Raw genomic sequence first — 16,890 nt, 5'->3', positions numbered from 1 at the left:
CGATGCGTCCGGGCGGCGGCTGGTTATCTCCAGCGACTGCCCACGTGGCGTTCCCGTGACAAGGGTCTGTCCCTGCCTGCAGCCTGCGGGGTATGCTGGCGGACGGGCAGGGCAGCGGGAGAGGCTTTGTCCTCTCTCAGCCGTACCCGCCTCTATCCTGGCACACGTCGCGTTCTGCCTGGAAAGTACCCCGGGCGTCGGGGTGAGTGTACCTGCTCTGTGAGTTACCAAAAGAGAACAAAGGACAGACCGAAGGGTGGGCAGGGAGACGCGCAGTTACGAGTAAGCAGGGGCGGTGAGGCCACGTCGGGGTCTGAGTGCCGGCCGTCCGGGTGTTCGGCGTAGGCTCCCCTTGCTTTCCGAGCGTTGGACGGTTTACGACGAGGGAGCACGTGTCTAGATGAAGCCTGGGTGCCCACCTGGGCCCAACCTTCCTGGTTGTCCAAGCGACGGTCTGCAGCATACCATCTGCAGCATACCACGGGCCCTGCTTCCTCCTTACCGGCTGTCAGCGTGGTCCCGATCTGGCCCGTCTCCCCTGAGACCCCGGTGGCCCGTGCTGGCCGCTCTGCGGGCCTGGCCTCCGCAGGATGCTCCCCGCCTCCTGGTCCCGGGACGGTTTCCCTGAATGTCCACGTGGCTGGTGCCCGGGCCCCCCCTCGCACACCACCTTTCCCCCTTTGCTGACGGACCGTGGTCCTTTGTGTTTCTTCACGGTGCAGACCGCCTCTGCCTTCTGTACTCGAATTGTGTAGCACCCGTGTGTCTGTGGACGTAGGGGTTCTGGGGTCTGGGTTACAGAGCTGGCACGCGGTATGTGTTTGTAGATTAAATTAGCGGATTGATCCCCGCAACGGACCATTTACTGACACGCTGTGTGCCTGGCGCTGTGCTGGGCCCAGCGGTTCGTCAGTGAGCAGAAGGGCACGTTCTTATCTTGTTTGTTGTGCCTGCAAGACACAAACTCAGACTGATCTCATGGAGGTGGAAGGTCTGTCCCACAGACAGACGGCACGAAACAGCCCAGCAGAGGGGACCAGGGGTGTTCCTGCTGGATGTTGCTCCGATGCGAGGGCGTGTCAGGTCACCCATCGTGGGGCTGAGGGAGACGGGTTACGAGGCAGGTCTGCAGGACGGGCACAAGGGGGCCCGGGTGGCTCCGAGGTAGGGGAGCGGGGCAAGCGGGGAGGTGGGCATTTCGGGGGCGCCCGGGCGGACGAGGCTGTTCAATGTGAAAGCCTGGCTGGGGTGAGGCAAGCACTGGCCTGGGTGTCTTGGGGGCGCAAGTTAGTTTCTGCGTCTGGCTCAGGTCAGAGGAACGGGCCCCGTGTAGACAGGGCTAGAAGGTGAGGGTGAGGGGAGAGGAGAGGCCGGCATGTGGGCCCGCAGCTGGCTGTCCTCTCGGAGTCTTGTGGCAGCCGAGGGTGAGGGTCCACAAGGAGCAGGGGCCGGGCCGGCGGCCCAGGGGGAGGATGAGCTGTGGGGGCCCCGCCTGGAGCCGGCTGGCCCAGGGAGCCCTGTGTGCAGGAGGGACCACCGCCAGAGGAAGGCCCAGGTGATCACGTGAGAGCAGGGGCATGGCAGTGGGATCTGGTGAGACGTCCTGAGCGGGCTGGCACGAGCATGGGGGCGGTGAGGGGCTGACATGCAGGGGCACCCGATAGGTGGGGCACGGCCCGGGGCCCTGCTAGGGAAGGCCCAGAAGCGGGGAGGGCGTCCGTGAGGCTTGAAACAAAGCTGGACTCTCTGTGACAGCAGGCATCGAGGAGATGGGGAGGGAATAGGAACTGGGGGGCGCCCCCCCAGGAGCAAGGGCTCAGGATGGGGAGGGCTCTGAGGGGGCCCACCCTCCCCCTGGGCTCCCCCTGGGCTCCCCCTGGGCTCTGCCGGTCAGCCTGGAGCTGTTGGGAGGCCAGCCGGGGATGTTGGCGGCGCTAGGCCCTGATGTCAGTTGTTGTGGACACAGGGGCATCTGGAGGGCAGGAGTGGGGCCTGGGGGACACAGGGCTACTGATGGCTTTGCTGGTTGGGGGAGGGGAGGCCCGGCCTGGAGCAGGTGGTTAGCCGTGGGGCGCACGCACACGTTTCAGTCCCCCGACGTACCCGGCACTGTACCGGCTGCCGCTGTGGTAGACCGGACCTGCCTCCTGGGAGGTGGAGGTTCTCTGTGGAAAGGGAACGGGAGACGTGGTCTCGGACGACTCTTGCAGCTTTTTTTTTTTGCGAGGGGGCTTGACCACAGCGGCCTCCTGGCACCTGGCTGCTCGGGTGGTGAGAGCCCTCTGCCTTTCTGGAGTACTCCGCTCCCCCCGAGCGCGTCCGTTTATCTTTCTCATCTGCTCTTGTGTTTCAGCGGCATCAACTATGACAAACCGCTGCCTCCCATTCAGGTTGCATCTCTTCGAGCAGAGCGTATCGCCAAAGAGAAGAAGGTGTGGATGCCAGGGCCCCCGGGTGGGGCCAGGGTGGGGGGCGGGCTCCTCCCCACGGCGCCTCTCCTCTCCCCTCCTCTCCTCTCCTCTCCTCTCCCCTCCCCTCCCCTCCCCTCCCATCCCCTCCCCTCCCCTCCTCTCCCCTCCTCTCCTCTCCGCCTCTGCAGGCGTTGGCCGATCAGCAGAAGGCGCAGCAGCCGCCCGTGGCGCAGCCCCCGCCGCCCCCACCGCAGCCGCAGCCCCCGCCGCCCCAGCAGCCGCCCCCACCTCTGCCCCAGCCCCAGGCAGCAGGTGGCCAGCAGCCCCCGGGGCCACCGGCCGTCCAGCCGCAGGCCCAGGCGCAGCCCCAGGCACAGCCCGCGCAGCCCCCGCCGAAGGTGCCCCCGGCCATCACGACAGTGGGCAGCGCCGCCGTGCTGGTGAGGGGACACCTCTCCCTGGAGACGGGGTCGGTGCAGAGGGTCTGTTTAGACACAAGCACGGCTTACTCAGGAGGCAGAAGGCCCAGCTTTGCCCCGGCAGGAGCGTGCGGCCACAGGGGGCGCCCTCAGCCGCACTCCGCCCGCGCTGGGCTCCGTGGCTGGGCTGTTGGGCAGGGTAGGAGGTGGAGGCAGCGGGGAAGTTTGGGGCTGGGCCGAGTGAGGTGTCTCTGTGAGGTCGGGCCACGGAGGCACGGGGACCATTGGTGTCACCGTGCAGACTCCCTTGTCCCGACCCTCGCGCCTCGCCTCGGTGCCCGTGTGGGCGTGTTCCCGCACACACGTGCGCATGGGTCTTCGGTGCCCGTCAGGGAGAGGGGTACAGTGATGCACGGAACAGGGAAAGAAAGGCTGACTCGTGATCCCGCACGTCCTGTGCTGCTGTCATTGTGCTCTGGTGTGCTCCTCACCGTGTGCGCCCGCGTGGCCTGTCCCCATGCGGTGTGGACACTGGAGTCACACGTGGGGAGAACGCCTGGACCTTTTTGGGAAGCGCCACTGCCGGGCGTGGGGGTCGTGGGTCCTCATCTGTAGCTGCGTCTGTTGCGGTGGGCTTGTCGCGTGACCTGGACGGTTCCTCCGTCAGAAAGCTCACTCGCTCACAGAGCCCGTGCTCCCGTGGCCCCAAGGGCACAGTGGTGGGTGGTTGGGGAGGTGTGTGCGGCCCTTGTGATGGCAGTCTGTGGGGAGAGAGTGGGCAGCAGCTAGCATGGAGCCTCGGGCTTGGCGATTGTGGGGGTCGGGACGGCTGGTGTGGCCGGGGCCCCAGAGGAACGGGGCAGGAGTCGGCCGTGGGGCTGTGGAACTAGGCATGCATTTGGATGATTCCGATGAAGTGGAAACACTCAGAGGTTTTACGCAGGGAAGAATTTGTCCTGAAATCCAGATGCTTTTCTGTTTTCAGCAGGCGGGAGCCATTAAAACGTCCGTCACGGGGACAAGCATGCCCACAGGTAAGGGGTCACAGACACCCCCATGAGAATTTCCTGCATCCCCGTGCTCCTGCCTCACAGGTCTCTCCCCACAGGCACAGTGAGTGGAAACGTCATCGTGAACACCATCGCGGGTGTCCCTGCCGCCACCTTCCAGTCAATTAATAAGCGTCTTGCTTCACCCGTGGCACCGGGAGCCTTGACCGTGAGTTGTCCCTGCGCACGGGTACCTTCGGTAGCACGTGAGACTTAGGACCTCGTGGAACTTGTTTGTATTTATTTATCGTTTCAAAGTGATCTCTACACCGAATGTGGAGATCAAACTCACAGTCCCAAGATCAGGGGCTGTACTGACTAAGCCAGGGGTTGCCCCAAAAGTTGTTTGCTTTTTAAAGAAGTATCACAGTGGGGCAGAAAGTACCGACCCAGCTTGAATTTCCTAAGATGATGTGAGTGTTCAGGGAACAGCGTCCGCGGTGTGCTTGCTGAGGGCGTGTGTTGAAATCCCTGTAGCGGTTGTGGGAGGAGAAAGGCGGGTCGTGAGGCTGGGTCGCAGACTCCACTGACGGGGGCGCCTCATGTACTGTGACAGATTTGCTTGGGGCGACGTGGGGCCGCAGAGAGGGCCACTCTTGGGGGAACCGTACAGGTGGGCATGCGAGGGCCAGGTGGGGTGCGAAGCGCGGGAGGCGTGGTCCGCTCGTGGGGCGGCCAGACCTGTGCGTGGGAAGCGGGCAGAGGGAAAGCCGTGGGGCCATGAGACCCTCTGAGCGCAGAACCGGGAGACCTTGCACTCACCAAGACACACGCCGTGTCTGGCCACCTCCTTGCCCCTGGTGCTTTGCTGTAAATGACAAAAATAAACGAGACTGAGGAGGCTCAACTTACATCTCCGTTTCCAGTTTAGTCACGTACCCAAAGACGGCACGTGCCCTGCGCGAGCAGTGCTCTGACAAGTAGAGTATTGTCCCTCTTGGTTTTGAAAGTGTCTCCTACGAAAGGTGCTGCTGTAGTGCTTGAGACAAGGTGGCGGTGGCAGGGCAGGTACAGCTCCGCAGAATGGGGTACCGAGTCCAGAAAGAGACCCACGTGCGCTTGGGCGTTGGTTTCCATGGAGAGCACCAGAGGATCACAAGGGGAGAGTCTGGTCTTCTCAACGAGTGGCGCTGGGAGGCCCGCGAGACCACGAGCCGGGCCCCCGCCGGGTACGAGGAGTCAGCGGAGGTGATCGTACACCCAAACGTGAAACCCGAAACAGAAGGACCCGTACACGGAAACCCTGGGAGAACAGCTTTGCTCCCTTGCTTTGGACAGAGACCGAAAGTTAGCCTTCGTGAAAGTCAACATCTGGTGCTTGAAATATATTAAGAAAATGGAAAGCTTGGAAAATGCTTGTTGGCCACGTGTGATGAAGGACCGGTTTGTAGATTGAACGAGGAGTCTGCAGTAAGAAAACAATTTCAGACAGCGGACCACAGATCTGAGCAGTCACCTCCCCGAAGAAGAAGCAGGGACAACAGGCGTGGACAGGGGTTGGACGTTGTTAGTCCTCAGGGAAAAGCAGGCGAAAGGCCCAGTGAGGTGTGCCGGCGCGTGTCTCTGAGCGCGGCTTTAGAAACCAGACCTGGCCGCCCGCCTGGAGCTCGCGCTGCTGATGGCGGAGTCTTAGCGTCGTGTGGGAAATGCGGGAAGGCGGCCTGCCGCACAGCCTCGCACCTCCACGCCTAGGATTTCCCCCAGGGAAGCAAAAGCACGCTTCCGCATGGAAAGCCTGAGTGTGTGTGCAGGGGACTTCGTTCATAGTCACTCGGAGTGGAAGCGACCCCAGGACTTTAGCCGTGAATGGATGGGAGGGCCCGCTGGCACGTCCGCTCCCTCTAGGAACGCCCCGCCGTGCACAGTGGGCTGCTGGCCCGCGTGACAAGGTTTGCCAGTGAGCAGCATTTCAGAAGGCCTCACGTTTAAATAACGTGGGAAAGGCAAAACGGTAGAGACAGGAGACAATACGATCTGTATCTAGATTGCGGTGGCTGCTTGGCCACATGCACCTGTGAACACTCGTAGGTCCGTGTACCGGAAATGGGAGAGTTGTACTGTCTGTGCTACGGCATAAATGAGAAGTTTTTCTAGCGTATCATTTAGGATTACTTTATTTTTCTTTATGCTTTGCAGTAAAGCACTTTTGATTTAGCGTCTTAATAACAGCAGCCAGTGGCTGGGCGTGTGGCGTTACGAATGTCCTGTGTGGCCAGTAGCACTCCTGGTGTGAGGGTGGACACCCAAGTCGTTGCACTCGTTCTGTTTTGAAAAAGACCCGTTTCTACATTTGACGTTTATAGGAGGTAAAGTAATCCACCTGTGACGTGTTTTTTGAGTAGCTCTCAGAGACGAGATACTCTTTGTGGCGACATGGGAGGAGAATATGGAGTCCCACACGGCGTACTTCCCAGGGCTCTGAGAGTCCCGCGGTGGGACCGCCCAAGAGGGACAGGTACCAGGGAGGCTTCTCTGAGCTTCCAGAGGACGGGACGACGTCGTCCATGCACGCGACTCTTCAGCACTGGGAAGGCATGTACGGGGCCCGGCGGGTGGTTCTGTTCAGGGGGCACAAACAGACGTCTGAACGGAGGCAGGAATCCCCCTCCCAGAGGGGCCCTGCGCGCTCGCACCGTGGGACGTTGAGCTCACTGGTCTTAGGGTTTGTGTGTCCGACTGAAGGATATGGGTTTGTTCGCCAGCAGCTGGGAGCCCTGGAAAGTGCCTGAGCAGAGGTGTGCTCTAGGACAGTTCCCGTGACGCTGCGTGTGTCGCAGAATGGGACCCGAGAAGAAAAGGGCAGAGGGAAGACCGTCTCAGAAGTCCAGGAACGGGCTTCTGTTTCTGGTAATGAGGTCAGGCCTGTTACTTACACTGCTCTCTAATGAAATGCATCAGAACCATTGGATACAGAAGACTCATCATCTCTTTAAAAGTTTTAAGGCGCTGACGAAAAACGTATTAGGGCAAAGTCTAAGGAGGAAGAAATGCAGAGAAACTGCACCGACGTGGTGTCTGCCTTGCGGTGCCTCTTACCCGTGTCGCCGGACAGGGGACCCCGTGTGAGCCTGAGGCTCGCTCACCCCTGGGGTGTCTGGACAGAGGTGCCGACCCCGTGAGCCGGGAGCCCGGCGGCTCTTCCCGGGACGCGCGGCCGAGCCAGAAGTGAACCCCAGATTCCCTCCACCCTCGTGCTGCCCGCAGGGGCGGCGCAGGGTGGGGCCTCTCTCCCTCCAGAGTTGGAGCCACAAGTCTGTTCTCTGTCAGCCGGAGGGTAGTAGTCAAGTTTTAGGGCAAAGTTGTGGATTTCCAACTGTGCAGGGGCTTTGGCGCCTGTGGCCCCCACACCCGTCCAAGGTTCACCATAGAGAACGTCTGGGAATGAGAAATATGGTTACCAGGATTGAAAAAAAGAAAAACTCTGGTAACGGGCTACAGCGTGTTTACACACAGTTGGGAGAATTAGCTGGAAGAGGAGTCCCGCCCAGTGCCGTGTGGGCGACAGCAAGGAGTGCGCGGAAGAGAGCGCGTGAGGCTGCAGACCGGGAGCCTGTGGTGCATCGGAATCCAGACAGGGAGGAGGGCGGGCAAAGGTAGCATTTGAGGATGCGAGTTTTCCAGAACTGAGCGACGGTGCTGACCCGTACTTACAGAAATCCCGACCGGTCCCCATGCAGCCCGATGTGGGACCACGGGACGGAGCCCGCGCCCGCACGGGGCCGGCCGCAGAGAGACGTGGAAGTAACCCGAGCCCGGCACGCCGCCTCCGGGGGTGGTTTCCTTCTCGCCGGCCGTGAGGCCGGGAGCTGCTGGGACGACACAATGAGCTAGTGACGGTGACCACCACCTCTGGTATTCCATCTCTTCCGGAAACACCTTGAAGGACGAGGGTAATGTAGCATTCCCAGACGAAGACGGGTCCCGGCCGGTGGGCCCTTGCCGAATGAAACACGCTTGAGGCAGAAGGCGGCTGTTGACAGACGGAAGGTGTGAGGAGCGAGGCGGACGCCGACCCGACAGCGACTCCGCGCGGGGCCGACAGGGACCACGCGCGGGGACGGCGGCGTGTGAGTCAGCGGGGGACCGAGGCGCCGAAACGCTCTGCGGTCTCTCAGGAGGAGCACGGGTGTGACGCCGTTGAGGAAACTCTAGCAAGTGTTCACGGGGTAATTTTAGCGGAGCCACCAGAGGAATACGAACGTGACTCCTGTGCTCCGGAGGGAAGAGCAGGAGAGAGACGTGCTGTGAGGGAAGGCGGGAGAGCAGGGTCGAGGCGCGTGGAGCCGGACGGCTGCCCGGGAAGCACAGAGCGTGGTGCTGGGTCCGCGCGCGGGGATGGGGACGGGGCGGCCGTCCGCACCGAGGGGCCGGCAGGGACCAGGGGAGTCAGTGGGGCATGCCCACTACTCGTGGCAGGACGTGGGCGGCCGTGGCTCGGAGGGTCCACGTGTGGGGCGCAGGGAGCGGCAGCGCCTGTGCGGGGGCGGGAGAAGCTCGGTGTCTGGGGAGTGAGCACCGTCGTCTGGAGGATGGCCCAAACCTCACAGTGTCCCGGGGACAAGAGTCTTTGAGGACAGCGGGGACGGGGGCACCGGCGTCTCAGACTGGTTTTCTGTGGTTAACCGACCCGCTTTAGTGGACCTTGCTCCGTCGGCACGTTCAGCCTGTCAAGCCGCTGAGATCCGGAAAGCGCTCCGTTTTCTTGGGTTCAGAGATTGGGGTCCTCTGCCTCCCACGACCGAGAAAAGAGAAAAGCGCCGAGTGACCTGACGGCCTCCCCCGTCGCCTCTTGCAGACCTCCGGAGGCCCTGCTCCCGCCCAGGTGGTCCACACCCAGCCGCGAGCGGTCGGCTCCCCGGCCACGGCCTCGTCCGACCTGGTGTCCCTGGCACCCACCCAGAGCGTTCGCGCGGTTACCTCTGTGACAGCCTCGGCCGTGGTCACTACCAGCCTGACCCCGGTGCAGACCCCGACCCGGTCTTTGGTGACTCAGGTGTCCCAAGGTAAAGGCGGGTTCGGTTTCCCGTGTGACCCTTCTCACCGTTAAACCGAGCCGGGACCTCGAGCGGCCGTTTGTCATGGGAGGAGGGGAGGGCCGTGTGCGTGCGAGGTCTGACGGAGCCCCTCTCCAGCCGCAGGGGTGCAGCTGCCCGGGAAGGCCATCACGCCCGCACACTTCCAGCTGCTCAGGCAGCAGCAGCAGCAGCAGCAGCAGCAGCAGCCGCAGCCGCCGCCGCCGCCGCCGCCCTCCCAGGTGCAGGTCCCGCAGATCCAGGGCCAGGCCCAGTCGCCGGCGCAGATCAAAGCTGTCGGCAAGCTGACCCCGGTGAGTATCTGGCAGGAAACCGCACGCACGCCGTCCGATGCCTCGCGTTGTCATTTAATTCCCAGTGTGTTTTGCACGGATCCGCTGTGGTCTTTGGGGGAAGCGTGCTTGTCTCGTCTTTAACAACCACTCTCCGTACGGTGCCCCCCCACGGTCGTGGGAGCGGTCTGGTCACAGCGCTCTGGAGACGTGTCTTCCCGCTCGCTTTCTGGCGCTGTGCGCCGCAGTTCAGGCTCCGAAGTAGAGGTTCCGTCCCCAGCCAGAGAAAATGGTGACGCGTAGCACACGTGCGGTGTCGTTCCTCAAAGTGATTTGAGTCCTGACGTTCCTGATTTTTGCCGCTCTGCACCACCTGTGCAGCCGTGTACAAAAATACGTTCACTTTGAAGGGAGATACTGTATCTGCCACATTGGAAAAGCGCCATTGTTTGGCACGGGTAGTGAGTAGAGAGACAGAACCGCTAGAAACAAGACTGTTTTTGAGTTCCAGCTAGTTCCCAGGCCTCCCACAGTAAGTACCTGACCTTGGGCCTGCCCTTTTCGCTTGCAGAGGGGCAAGAGGGCATGCCGGAGGGCTGCGGGGGGGGGTGGGGGGGGGGAGGGCGGTGTGCAAGCCCTCAGCCGAGGCTCCACTAGTGAGGCCCCAGGCGCACCAGAGAAAGGACGAGCCACCTGATACAGCATTCACACTCGATCATAGCCAGAAGGCCCAGAAGTGATCCCAGAGAAAGCACTCAGCTCCTGTCGCGCCAGCCACGTGTCAGGGGCTCTGTGACTACCGGATGGGACAGCCCGGGTCTAGAACGTGGCCGTTACTGCAGAAGTCTGGGGGACGGCCCTTAAATTAGAAAGTTACTGGGCCCAGCTCCCTCTCCCCCCCCCCCCCCCCCCCCCCCGCACTGCCTTCCCTCCTCCCCATGTCCTGCTTCTCTCCAGGACACGAGGGCCTGCCCACGGCTGCCAGGGCCTCCCGATCACTCACTTGTTTGCCTGTGCCTGGGCACAGCCTGCTCTCTCTGAAGTCGATTTCAGAGTTGTTGTCATTGTTCCCATGTAGACACAGATCTGATAGGAATTACACAGCATAAGTTCCCTAAAAAGAAAATTGACTCCTTAAAATAGGTTTTCGGCTGTTTTGGCATCTTAATGTTTTAACTTAAAGGCGTGAGACTTCTTTATTGATTGTATTCATTTGGAGACACTTCGAACAAAAAGTTGAGAGCTGATGCACATCTCCTAATAAACTTCAGAAGTTCAAAAAGGATTATGATTTATAGACATTAAAAATTTTATAGGTTACGGATTTAAGGTCACTTGTTTGCGAGTGAGAGAAACCAAGAAATTTTGCTGTGAATTCACTCATCTGTCAGAATTACTGTTTCTAGTTTGCGTCAATAATGCTAGTTTTTAATAAAAGAACATTTTTAAAAAATGTCAGAAAGCCCCTAGATTATGGTTTGCATATCGCGTATTAGCAACTGTCTACCTCGGTGTTTAATGGATAGTTCAACGGTAACTTGAAACCAAGATTTATGGATTTGGAATGCGGCTAATATTGATGAAAAGCTACTTTATCTGGGTTTTAGGAACATCTGATCAAAATGCAGAAGCAGAAACTGCAGCTGCCCCAGCAGGCCCCCCCACCGCAGGCCCCGCCAGGGCCCCCACAGCCCGCCACACAAGTGCAAGTGCAGGCCCCGCCACCCACGCCGCAGCAGAGCCCCCAGCTGGCCACGGTCACGGCCCCGCGGCCCGGAGCCCTGCTCACGGGCACCACCGTGGCCAACCTCCAGGTGGCCCGGCTCGTAAGTTCCAGTTGATGCATTTGTTTTTCCGAGGCAATGTCTTTGAACGTTTACGTGGACTGTTACTGCTTGCTCAGGCCGACGCTAGGCGTTCTGGCGGGCCTCCTAGGAAAGCAATAGGTGCGCTTCCCTCCCCATGCCGCCCAGAGCTTTGGCGGGCGGGGCAGCTGGAGGAGGCGGGGAGTGAGCCAGACGATGCAGGGAGGGCCAGGCTCTGTTGGGGACGAGGCCCATGTCGGGAGGTGGGCGAGGCCTGAAAACCAGGCTCTGGTGTCCCTGTGCTTTGTCGGCCCAGAGACTCTGGAGGTTTCTGAAGGGGAGCAGAAAGTTGCAGTGAAGTCAGCGTCTGGGAAGAGCAGTGAGATTCGGCAAGAGCGGGTCTCATGTGCTGTGGGCCAGACGCTGTCCCATCAGGCGAGCCTGTGTCCTGCTTGGGGAGCCCCCCGTTCTGGCCCTAGTGACCGCTAACGGCAGGGACCCTGCTCCGGGCCAGGCGCCGCCCTAGGCCCTGGACCTCTCACGTGATCAGTGCTCGCAGGCTGCTGCTGAGGCAGGAGTAGGGGGGTTTGAGTGTGCACTCAACTGTGCAGGTGTGCAGACTGAGGCCCACAGCTCAGGTAACTTGCCCAAATCGTACTGCTAGTCGCCTGCCACTGGGCGGCTCGGGCTGGGTGCTCAGGCTCTGCTGTGCGTGTGCCTCACGCCTGCTCTAAGGCCGCAAGACGGGTGGGAGTGGACGGGAACCGGGAAGGCAAGTGTGGTTCTGCCTGTATTCACAAGAAACGTTAAGTTCAAACAAGAGTGGGGATCACGTGTGGTGGCCAGGGTGTAGGGAAGGCTGCTGGCACATGCCCCCTGCAGGGTCGCCGGAGGGAGATCGGCTCCGACTCTGGGGGGAGTTCCAGTGATTCGGCCAAAAACTGCTCACCAGTTTACCTCGGGGACCTGTGTCTGTTCCCTCTAAAGAACTAGTAGGAGGAGTACCACGTGCCGGGCGCGCAGTCCTGTCGTTTCGGGCGTGTTAGAGGAGGGACGTAGGTCCCCCTTAACTGGGGACTTTACCAAATAGTGCAGTGGCGTCCCACTCGTTGGGACAGCACGCAGCTTTGGACGATGATGTGGCAAAAGGCAGAGAAACCGACCACAAGCTACGTGCAAGTCGTCCCGCTTGCACACTTTCGCAGCAAGTCACGAAGGTGAGAACGTCTCATGGGCTCAACGCTGGTTTTCACGCTCACGTGTGTGTAGGTTTAGGGTTAGCCGAGTGCTTGCACGGGTAAAGTGGATCTGTTTTCCTTTCCGAAGATGCAACATAATCGACAAGCAGTCGGTAGCAGCGTGATGACTGAGTAGCAACAGGTGGGATCCGTGGGAGAGCTTTCTGGAAGAGTGTGGCAGGGGCCACAGGAGGGGGTGGCAGGCCGGCCTTCAGTCGTAGCGGAAGGAGCGGGAGACGGCTTGTGTAGCAGACGCTGCAGGCCGGGGCTCCTCCGGTGATCGGGGGCGGAGAGGCACAGGTGCGAGCTGCGTGGCAGGGTCTGATCGCGAGTGTGGGTGTGCAGCACGTGGGGCTCATGGAGCCCCCGTCCCCGCGCTCGCCGGTGGCAGGTCAAGCGTAGATGAGCCCACGCCCCCGTATGTTCCTTCAGCTGACAACCACTTTTCACTTTGTGAATCGTTTCCCACCGCTTGGCCTCTTGTGGGGAAATGTTTGCACAGACGCGTGCTGTCCCGAACATCTCTGGACTCTCCCATTATTTTCATTGTTTAGACCCGGGTTCCCCCTTCGCAGCTGCAGGCGCAAGGGCAGATGCAGGCTCAGGCGCCCCAGCCGGCCCAGGTGGCGCTGGCGAAGCCTCCGGTGGTGTCCGTGCCTGCGGCCGTGGTCTCCTCGCCGGGTGTGACGACCCTGCCCATGAACGTTGCCGGGATCAGTGTGGCCATCGGGCAGCCTCAGAAAGCCGCAGGTGCCTGTCTTGTGCCCCCCCCCCCCCCCCCCCACTGCACTTAGAGCCTCGAGCGGGGCCAGCGCGTCCTCTGGCACGATGGCCACCCGCCCTGGCGGCTTCCGTGCTGGACACCCACGTCGAGCATGTCAGGGCAATGCACCTTCAGCCGGAGTGTCCCTCGGCTTCCCAAGTACAAGGTTTGGCCTTTCATTTAACCGTTAACGTTCTGAGCTCCCCGTACCTTTACGTGAACGTCCTCATGAGCCCAGAAACCACGTAAACGTGCCCGTGGGGTGGCCGTGTTTGTCCCGCACAGATCCCGCGTGAGGTTTTCTATAGGGACGGCCATCAGTCTGAACCACCCAGCGGCTCAGGGAGATGCAGGGAGCTTCAGGGAAGCCCCGAGACCCGCATCCCTCCTGAGCTCTGTGACTAAGGACTTGGTCGTGTTCACAGGACAGACCGTCGTGGCCCAGCCCGTGCACGTCCAGCAGCTGCTGAAGCTGAAGCAGCAAGCCGTGCAGCAGCAGAAAGCCATCCAGCCACAGGCTGCCCCGGGCCCGGCGGCTGTCCAGCAGAAGGTACTGGCTTCCTGCGGGGATCCTCCCGCCACCCTGTCTCCACGCCGAGCCGGGCCCTGCCGCCGGGCACGGTGTGCGCGTGGGACGGGAGGGTCCTGTGCGCCTCGCCTCGCTGCCTGACGACCCCGTGCCCATGCACTCAGGCTGCACGGGGGTCTCGGGGTAGGAGCTGCTGTGAGGCCTCCCGGGGAGAATGTGGTTACGGGACGGGGAGCCCCGGGTGCCAGGAGCCTGCGGGCAGCTGGGAAGCGGGCTGTGGAATTGCACGGCTGGGAAAGGGCCGGGAGGATTCAGGGGTGGAGGTGTAGCTCTCCGTGTGTGAGTGCCTGGCCCCCCGGTGTACGGGACAGACCTTATGCTCAGGTGAGCCAGGCGGGGGCCGTGTCCTTGCGTGTTTGTACACGCGTGCGTGCGTGCCGTGAGGTGAGTGACGAGCTGAGGGGGGAGGGGCCTGCCGGAAGGAGCGCTGTCAGCGTCTCGCCGACTCACAAGTGTGCGAGCACGTAGCTCTGAGCTGATTCGGGTCCCCAGGCCGTGCACTCTGCAGGCGCCCCACTGAGAGGAAGCGAGAGTGAGGTGCTGGGCTGCTCCGCATACTCACTGGTAGCTCGCAGCCTGACGTGTAGGCGATGACACTGGTTCTCCGAGTGCGTGTCAGACCCGCTGTTTTCCTGCACGGGAGCAGCTGTCGCTCCGGTGTCGGATTTCAGGGCAGGGCTGCGCGTGTTACCCAGAGGAAACTGAGGCTCAGAGAAAGGAAATGACTTGCTCAGAGTCGCAGAGCTGACCGTCGGACCGCAGGGTCCCGCGTGCGGCACACGCGTCAGACGGACGGCTCTTCCCGGAGTGTCGTCGTCCCGCTTGCAGGGGCCTGCTGGGGGCGGAGATCCTGCCCGCCCCTGACCCCGTAGTGTCTGTGGCCGCGCCGGCCAGGGACGTGGTTAGGGCGTGCCAGGGCAGACACGTTCGGGAGGGCGGAGGGGGCGGGGTGGCTCGGGCAAGAGCCATCCTGGCAGCAGCCGCTCCACGTCCCAGATGTGTGCCCTCGGGACCTCTTGCCCCTTCCTCCCGGGTGGGTGGAGCCGTTGGCCTTCGAGAAAGGTATGTCTCGTTGATTGCAGAGCCACACCCACCGCCGGGGCAGTGTCTCCCCTGTGGCGGACACTTTGAGGAGGAGACACTCCAAGTCCCCTCCCTGGTCCTTTCGGGCCATCCTGGGACTCGGCTCCATAGGCGTGCAGGGTGGGGCCGCTCGCAGAGCCGGCCGCGCTGGGAGGCACTGGTGCCAGGATGCCGAGGACACCGTGGTCGGGCCTGTGTCATTGTAGGGTTGGCATACCTTGGGGCGGGGAAGAGGGGCGGGGGGCCTTAGCTGTAGCGTCAGTCTGATGTTCGTGTGGCTCGAAAGACTAAAGAATACCGTGGGTGGCCACGGCCTCCTAAACCAACCGTGTAGACTGTGTGCACGGCCTGGGGAACAGTCCTCGCTCTTCTGGCAGAGAAAACTAGAAATGAGATTAAACCTGCAAAGGCCGTGCGTGTAGGTGTCTCGCCCTTTATGCCAAGTGGTTTTGGGTACGTGCCCAAATCGTAAAATTAGATTCAGGAAATTGTAGGCGGGTGTTTTTTGTATCGTGGTCAAGTTCACTCACTGACGTGAGGACGGACACGACGCCAGGCGTACAGACGGTGTAAAGGTGAGCCCCAGCCTGGTCTCCCAGGGGACTTGGGCACGGCCGGTGACACACAGGCGGGGCCGTGCCGGGAGCACGGGCTGGGGGTGCCAGGGGCCCTCCCCGCTGGCCCCGAGGAGGCAACGCCCGGCCTCGCCTGGCTCTGACCTAGGGCCGTCTCTCTCCAGATCGCTGCACAGCAGATCGCTGCTCAGGGCCAGCCACAGAAGGTCACCTATGCCACCCAGCCAGCCCTCAAGACCCAGTTTCTTACCACACCCATGTCCCAGGCCCAGAAGCTGGCCGGGGCTCAGCAGGTGCAGACCCAGATCCAGGTGAGTGGGAGCGCGTATGCGGAGACAGCGCAACACCACCGGGCGCGCACGGGCTGGTCGGATGCGTGGGGCGCGGAGTGACCGCCGGCGGATACCCCGAAGGCCGCACGGTGGGCCTCTGCTCCTCGGAGGTGGCCGTGCCCTGACGTGCCTCGCTGGCTTTGCCGCCTGTGGGGTCTCAGCAGTGTGGCTTGGGGACCGTGCTGAGGTCACGCTCCGGGGACGTCCTTCATGCCTGTGAGGCTCCTCCGGGAGTTAGCGGTCAGCTTCCTGCTTCACGCATCCACACGCGCCATCACTCGGCTGCCGCCGGCCGTGTGGGCTGCTCCTGGCTTCGCCGCCGGCCCGTGGCTGCTTACGGAAGGTGGCAGGAGCCGCAGAGACGCGTGCCGGGCCTCAGCAGGGGGGCTGCTTCGCACATGTGAGCCGCGCATGCGGCTCCCCGGGGTGGGGGAGCAGCGCTGTGGGGGGTGCGCGTCCATCAGGCTTCTGCAGAGGTCCCAGCCCCCCGGGCCTCCTCCTGGCCTCGGCCTGCCGGCGTGCCGCCGTGTGCCTCTGGCGGCTGCCGCGGCTCCGCCTGTCAGGCCCCCGTGGACCGGCGCGCTCGTGCTCTCCCAGCGCTGCTCCCACCCTGGCTGTTAGCCCTCGGGGCTCTGTACTGTTGCCGTCGGCGCCCGATCTTCGCACTCACGGTGTGGTGTCTCCGGATGAGCGAAAGTTCTTCACTTCAACGTATCGGGACTCGTCAGTCCTCCCGTTTCTGAACAGCACTTTCTGTGTCTTGCTTAAGAAACCCTTCCCAGACGTCCCGACGTTCCTTTCCCGTATCTTCTACAAACCTCGTAGTTTTCATTCACACTTAGGTTTTAAACCTTGTTGGAATTGTTTTTTCCAGGTGATAGACAAACAGGGATTCGTTTTCATTTTCCATTAGAACACCCTGTTACTTTCGGCACTACTTTCCCCCTGGTCCGTCGCGTGGCACTGGCATAAACGGTGCCTTCTCCAGCACCGCGCTCTGTGTCCATCCCTCGGGCTGCGTAGAGAGGCTCGGCATCTGGGAGGCAGACCCCCCGCCTCGTCCCGCTGGGAACATCCTGCTGCTCTTGGCTCTCTGCGCTTCCCAGTTCGAGTCAGCTGGTGAAGTTGACACACCACAGCCACAGCTGTTGGAATTCTCGCTGGAACCACTCGCTTTGGCACACGCACGCTAAAATTAGCGGGGTGCAGCATTCCTGGACTCAGTAGATGAATCTGGGGGAAAGCTGATGTCTCTGCAGCCTCGACTGGAGATTCACCAACATGATGTGTCTTTTGTCGTTTAACTTCTTTAATGCCCTTT

The 16,890-nt window shown here is 61.7% G+C and overlaps 1 protein-coding gene across 14 annotated transcripts in view; it reads left to right on the top strand.

Annotated features, from left to right (window-relative positions):
* EP400 (E1A binding protein p400) overlaps nucleotides 1-16,890 on the top strand; it is a 97,399-nt gene that overhangs the window by 73,802 nt on the left and 6,707 nt on the right. For 7 of the 14 annotated variants that reach the window (XM_027052049.2, XM_027052047.2, XM_027052055.2 and 4 more), the window contains 10 exons: nucleotides 2,354-2,432; nucleotides 2,600-2,851; nucleotides 3,816-3,864; nucleotides 3,939-4,048; nucleotides 8,675-8,882; nucleotides 9,012-9,205; nucleotides 10,792-11,010; nucleotides 12,782-12,977; nucleotides 13,416-13,540; nucleotides 15,402-15,548. In XM_027052049.2, the coding sequence (XP_026907850.1) occupies nucleotides 2,354-2,432; nucleotides 2,600-2,851; nucleotides 3,816-3,864; nucleotides 3,939-4,048; nucleotides 8,675-8,882; nucleotides 9,012-9,205; nucleotides 10,792-11,010; nucleotides 12,782-12,977; nucleotides 13,416-13,540; nucleotides 15,402-15,548 (1,579 nt within the window). The remainder of the gene's footprint in view (nucleotides 1-2,353; nucleotides 2,433-2,599; nucleotides 2,852-3,815; nucleotides 3,865-3,938; nucleotides 4,049-8,674; nucleotides 8,883-9,011; nucleotides 9,206-10,791; nucleotides 11,011-12,781; nucleotides 12,978-13,415; nucleotides 13,541-15,401; nucleotides 15,549-16,890) is intronic. The other 7 variants (XM_027052057.2, XM_027052060.2, XM_027052056.2 and 4 more) reach the window with 4 other exon arrangements.

Source organism: Acinonyx jubatus, chromosome D3, assembly GCF_027475565.1.
Source record: "Acinonyx jubatus isolate Ajub_Pintada_27869175 chromosome D3, VMU_Ajub_asm_v1.0, whole genome shotgun sequence".
Taxonomy (NCBI): Eukaryota; Metazoa; Chordata; class Mammalia; order Carnivora; family Felidae; genus Acinonyx; species Acinonyx jubatus.
This window is presented reverse-complemented; position numbering and strand designations above follow the sequence as displayed.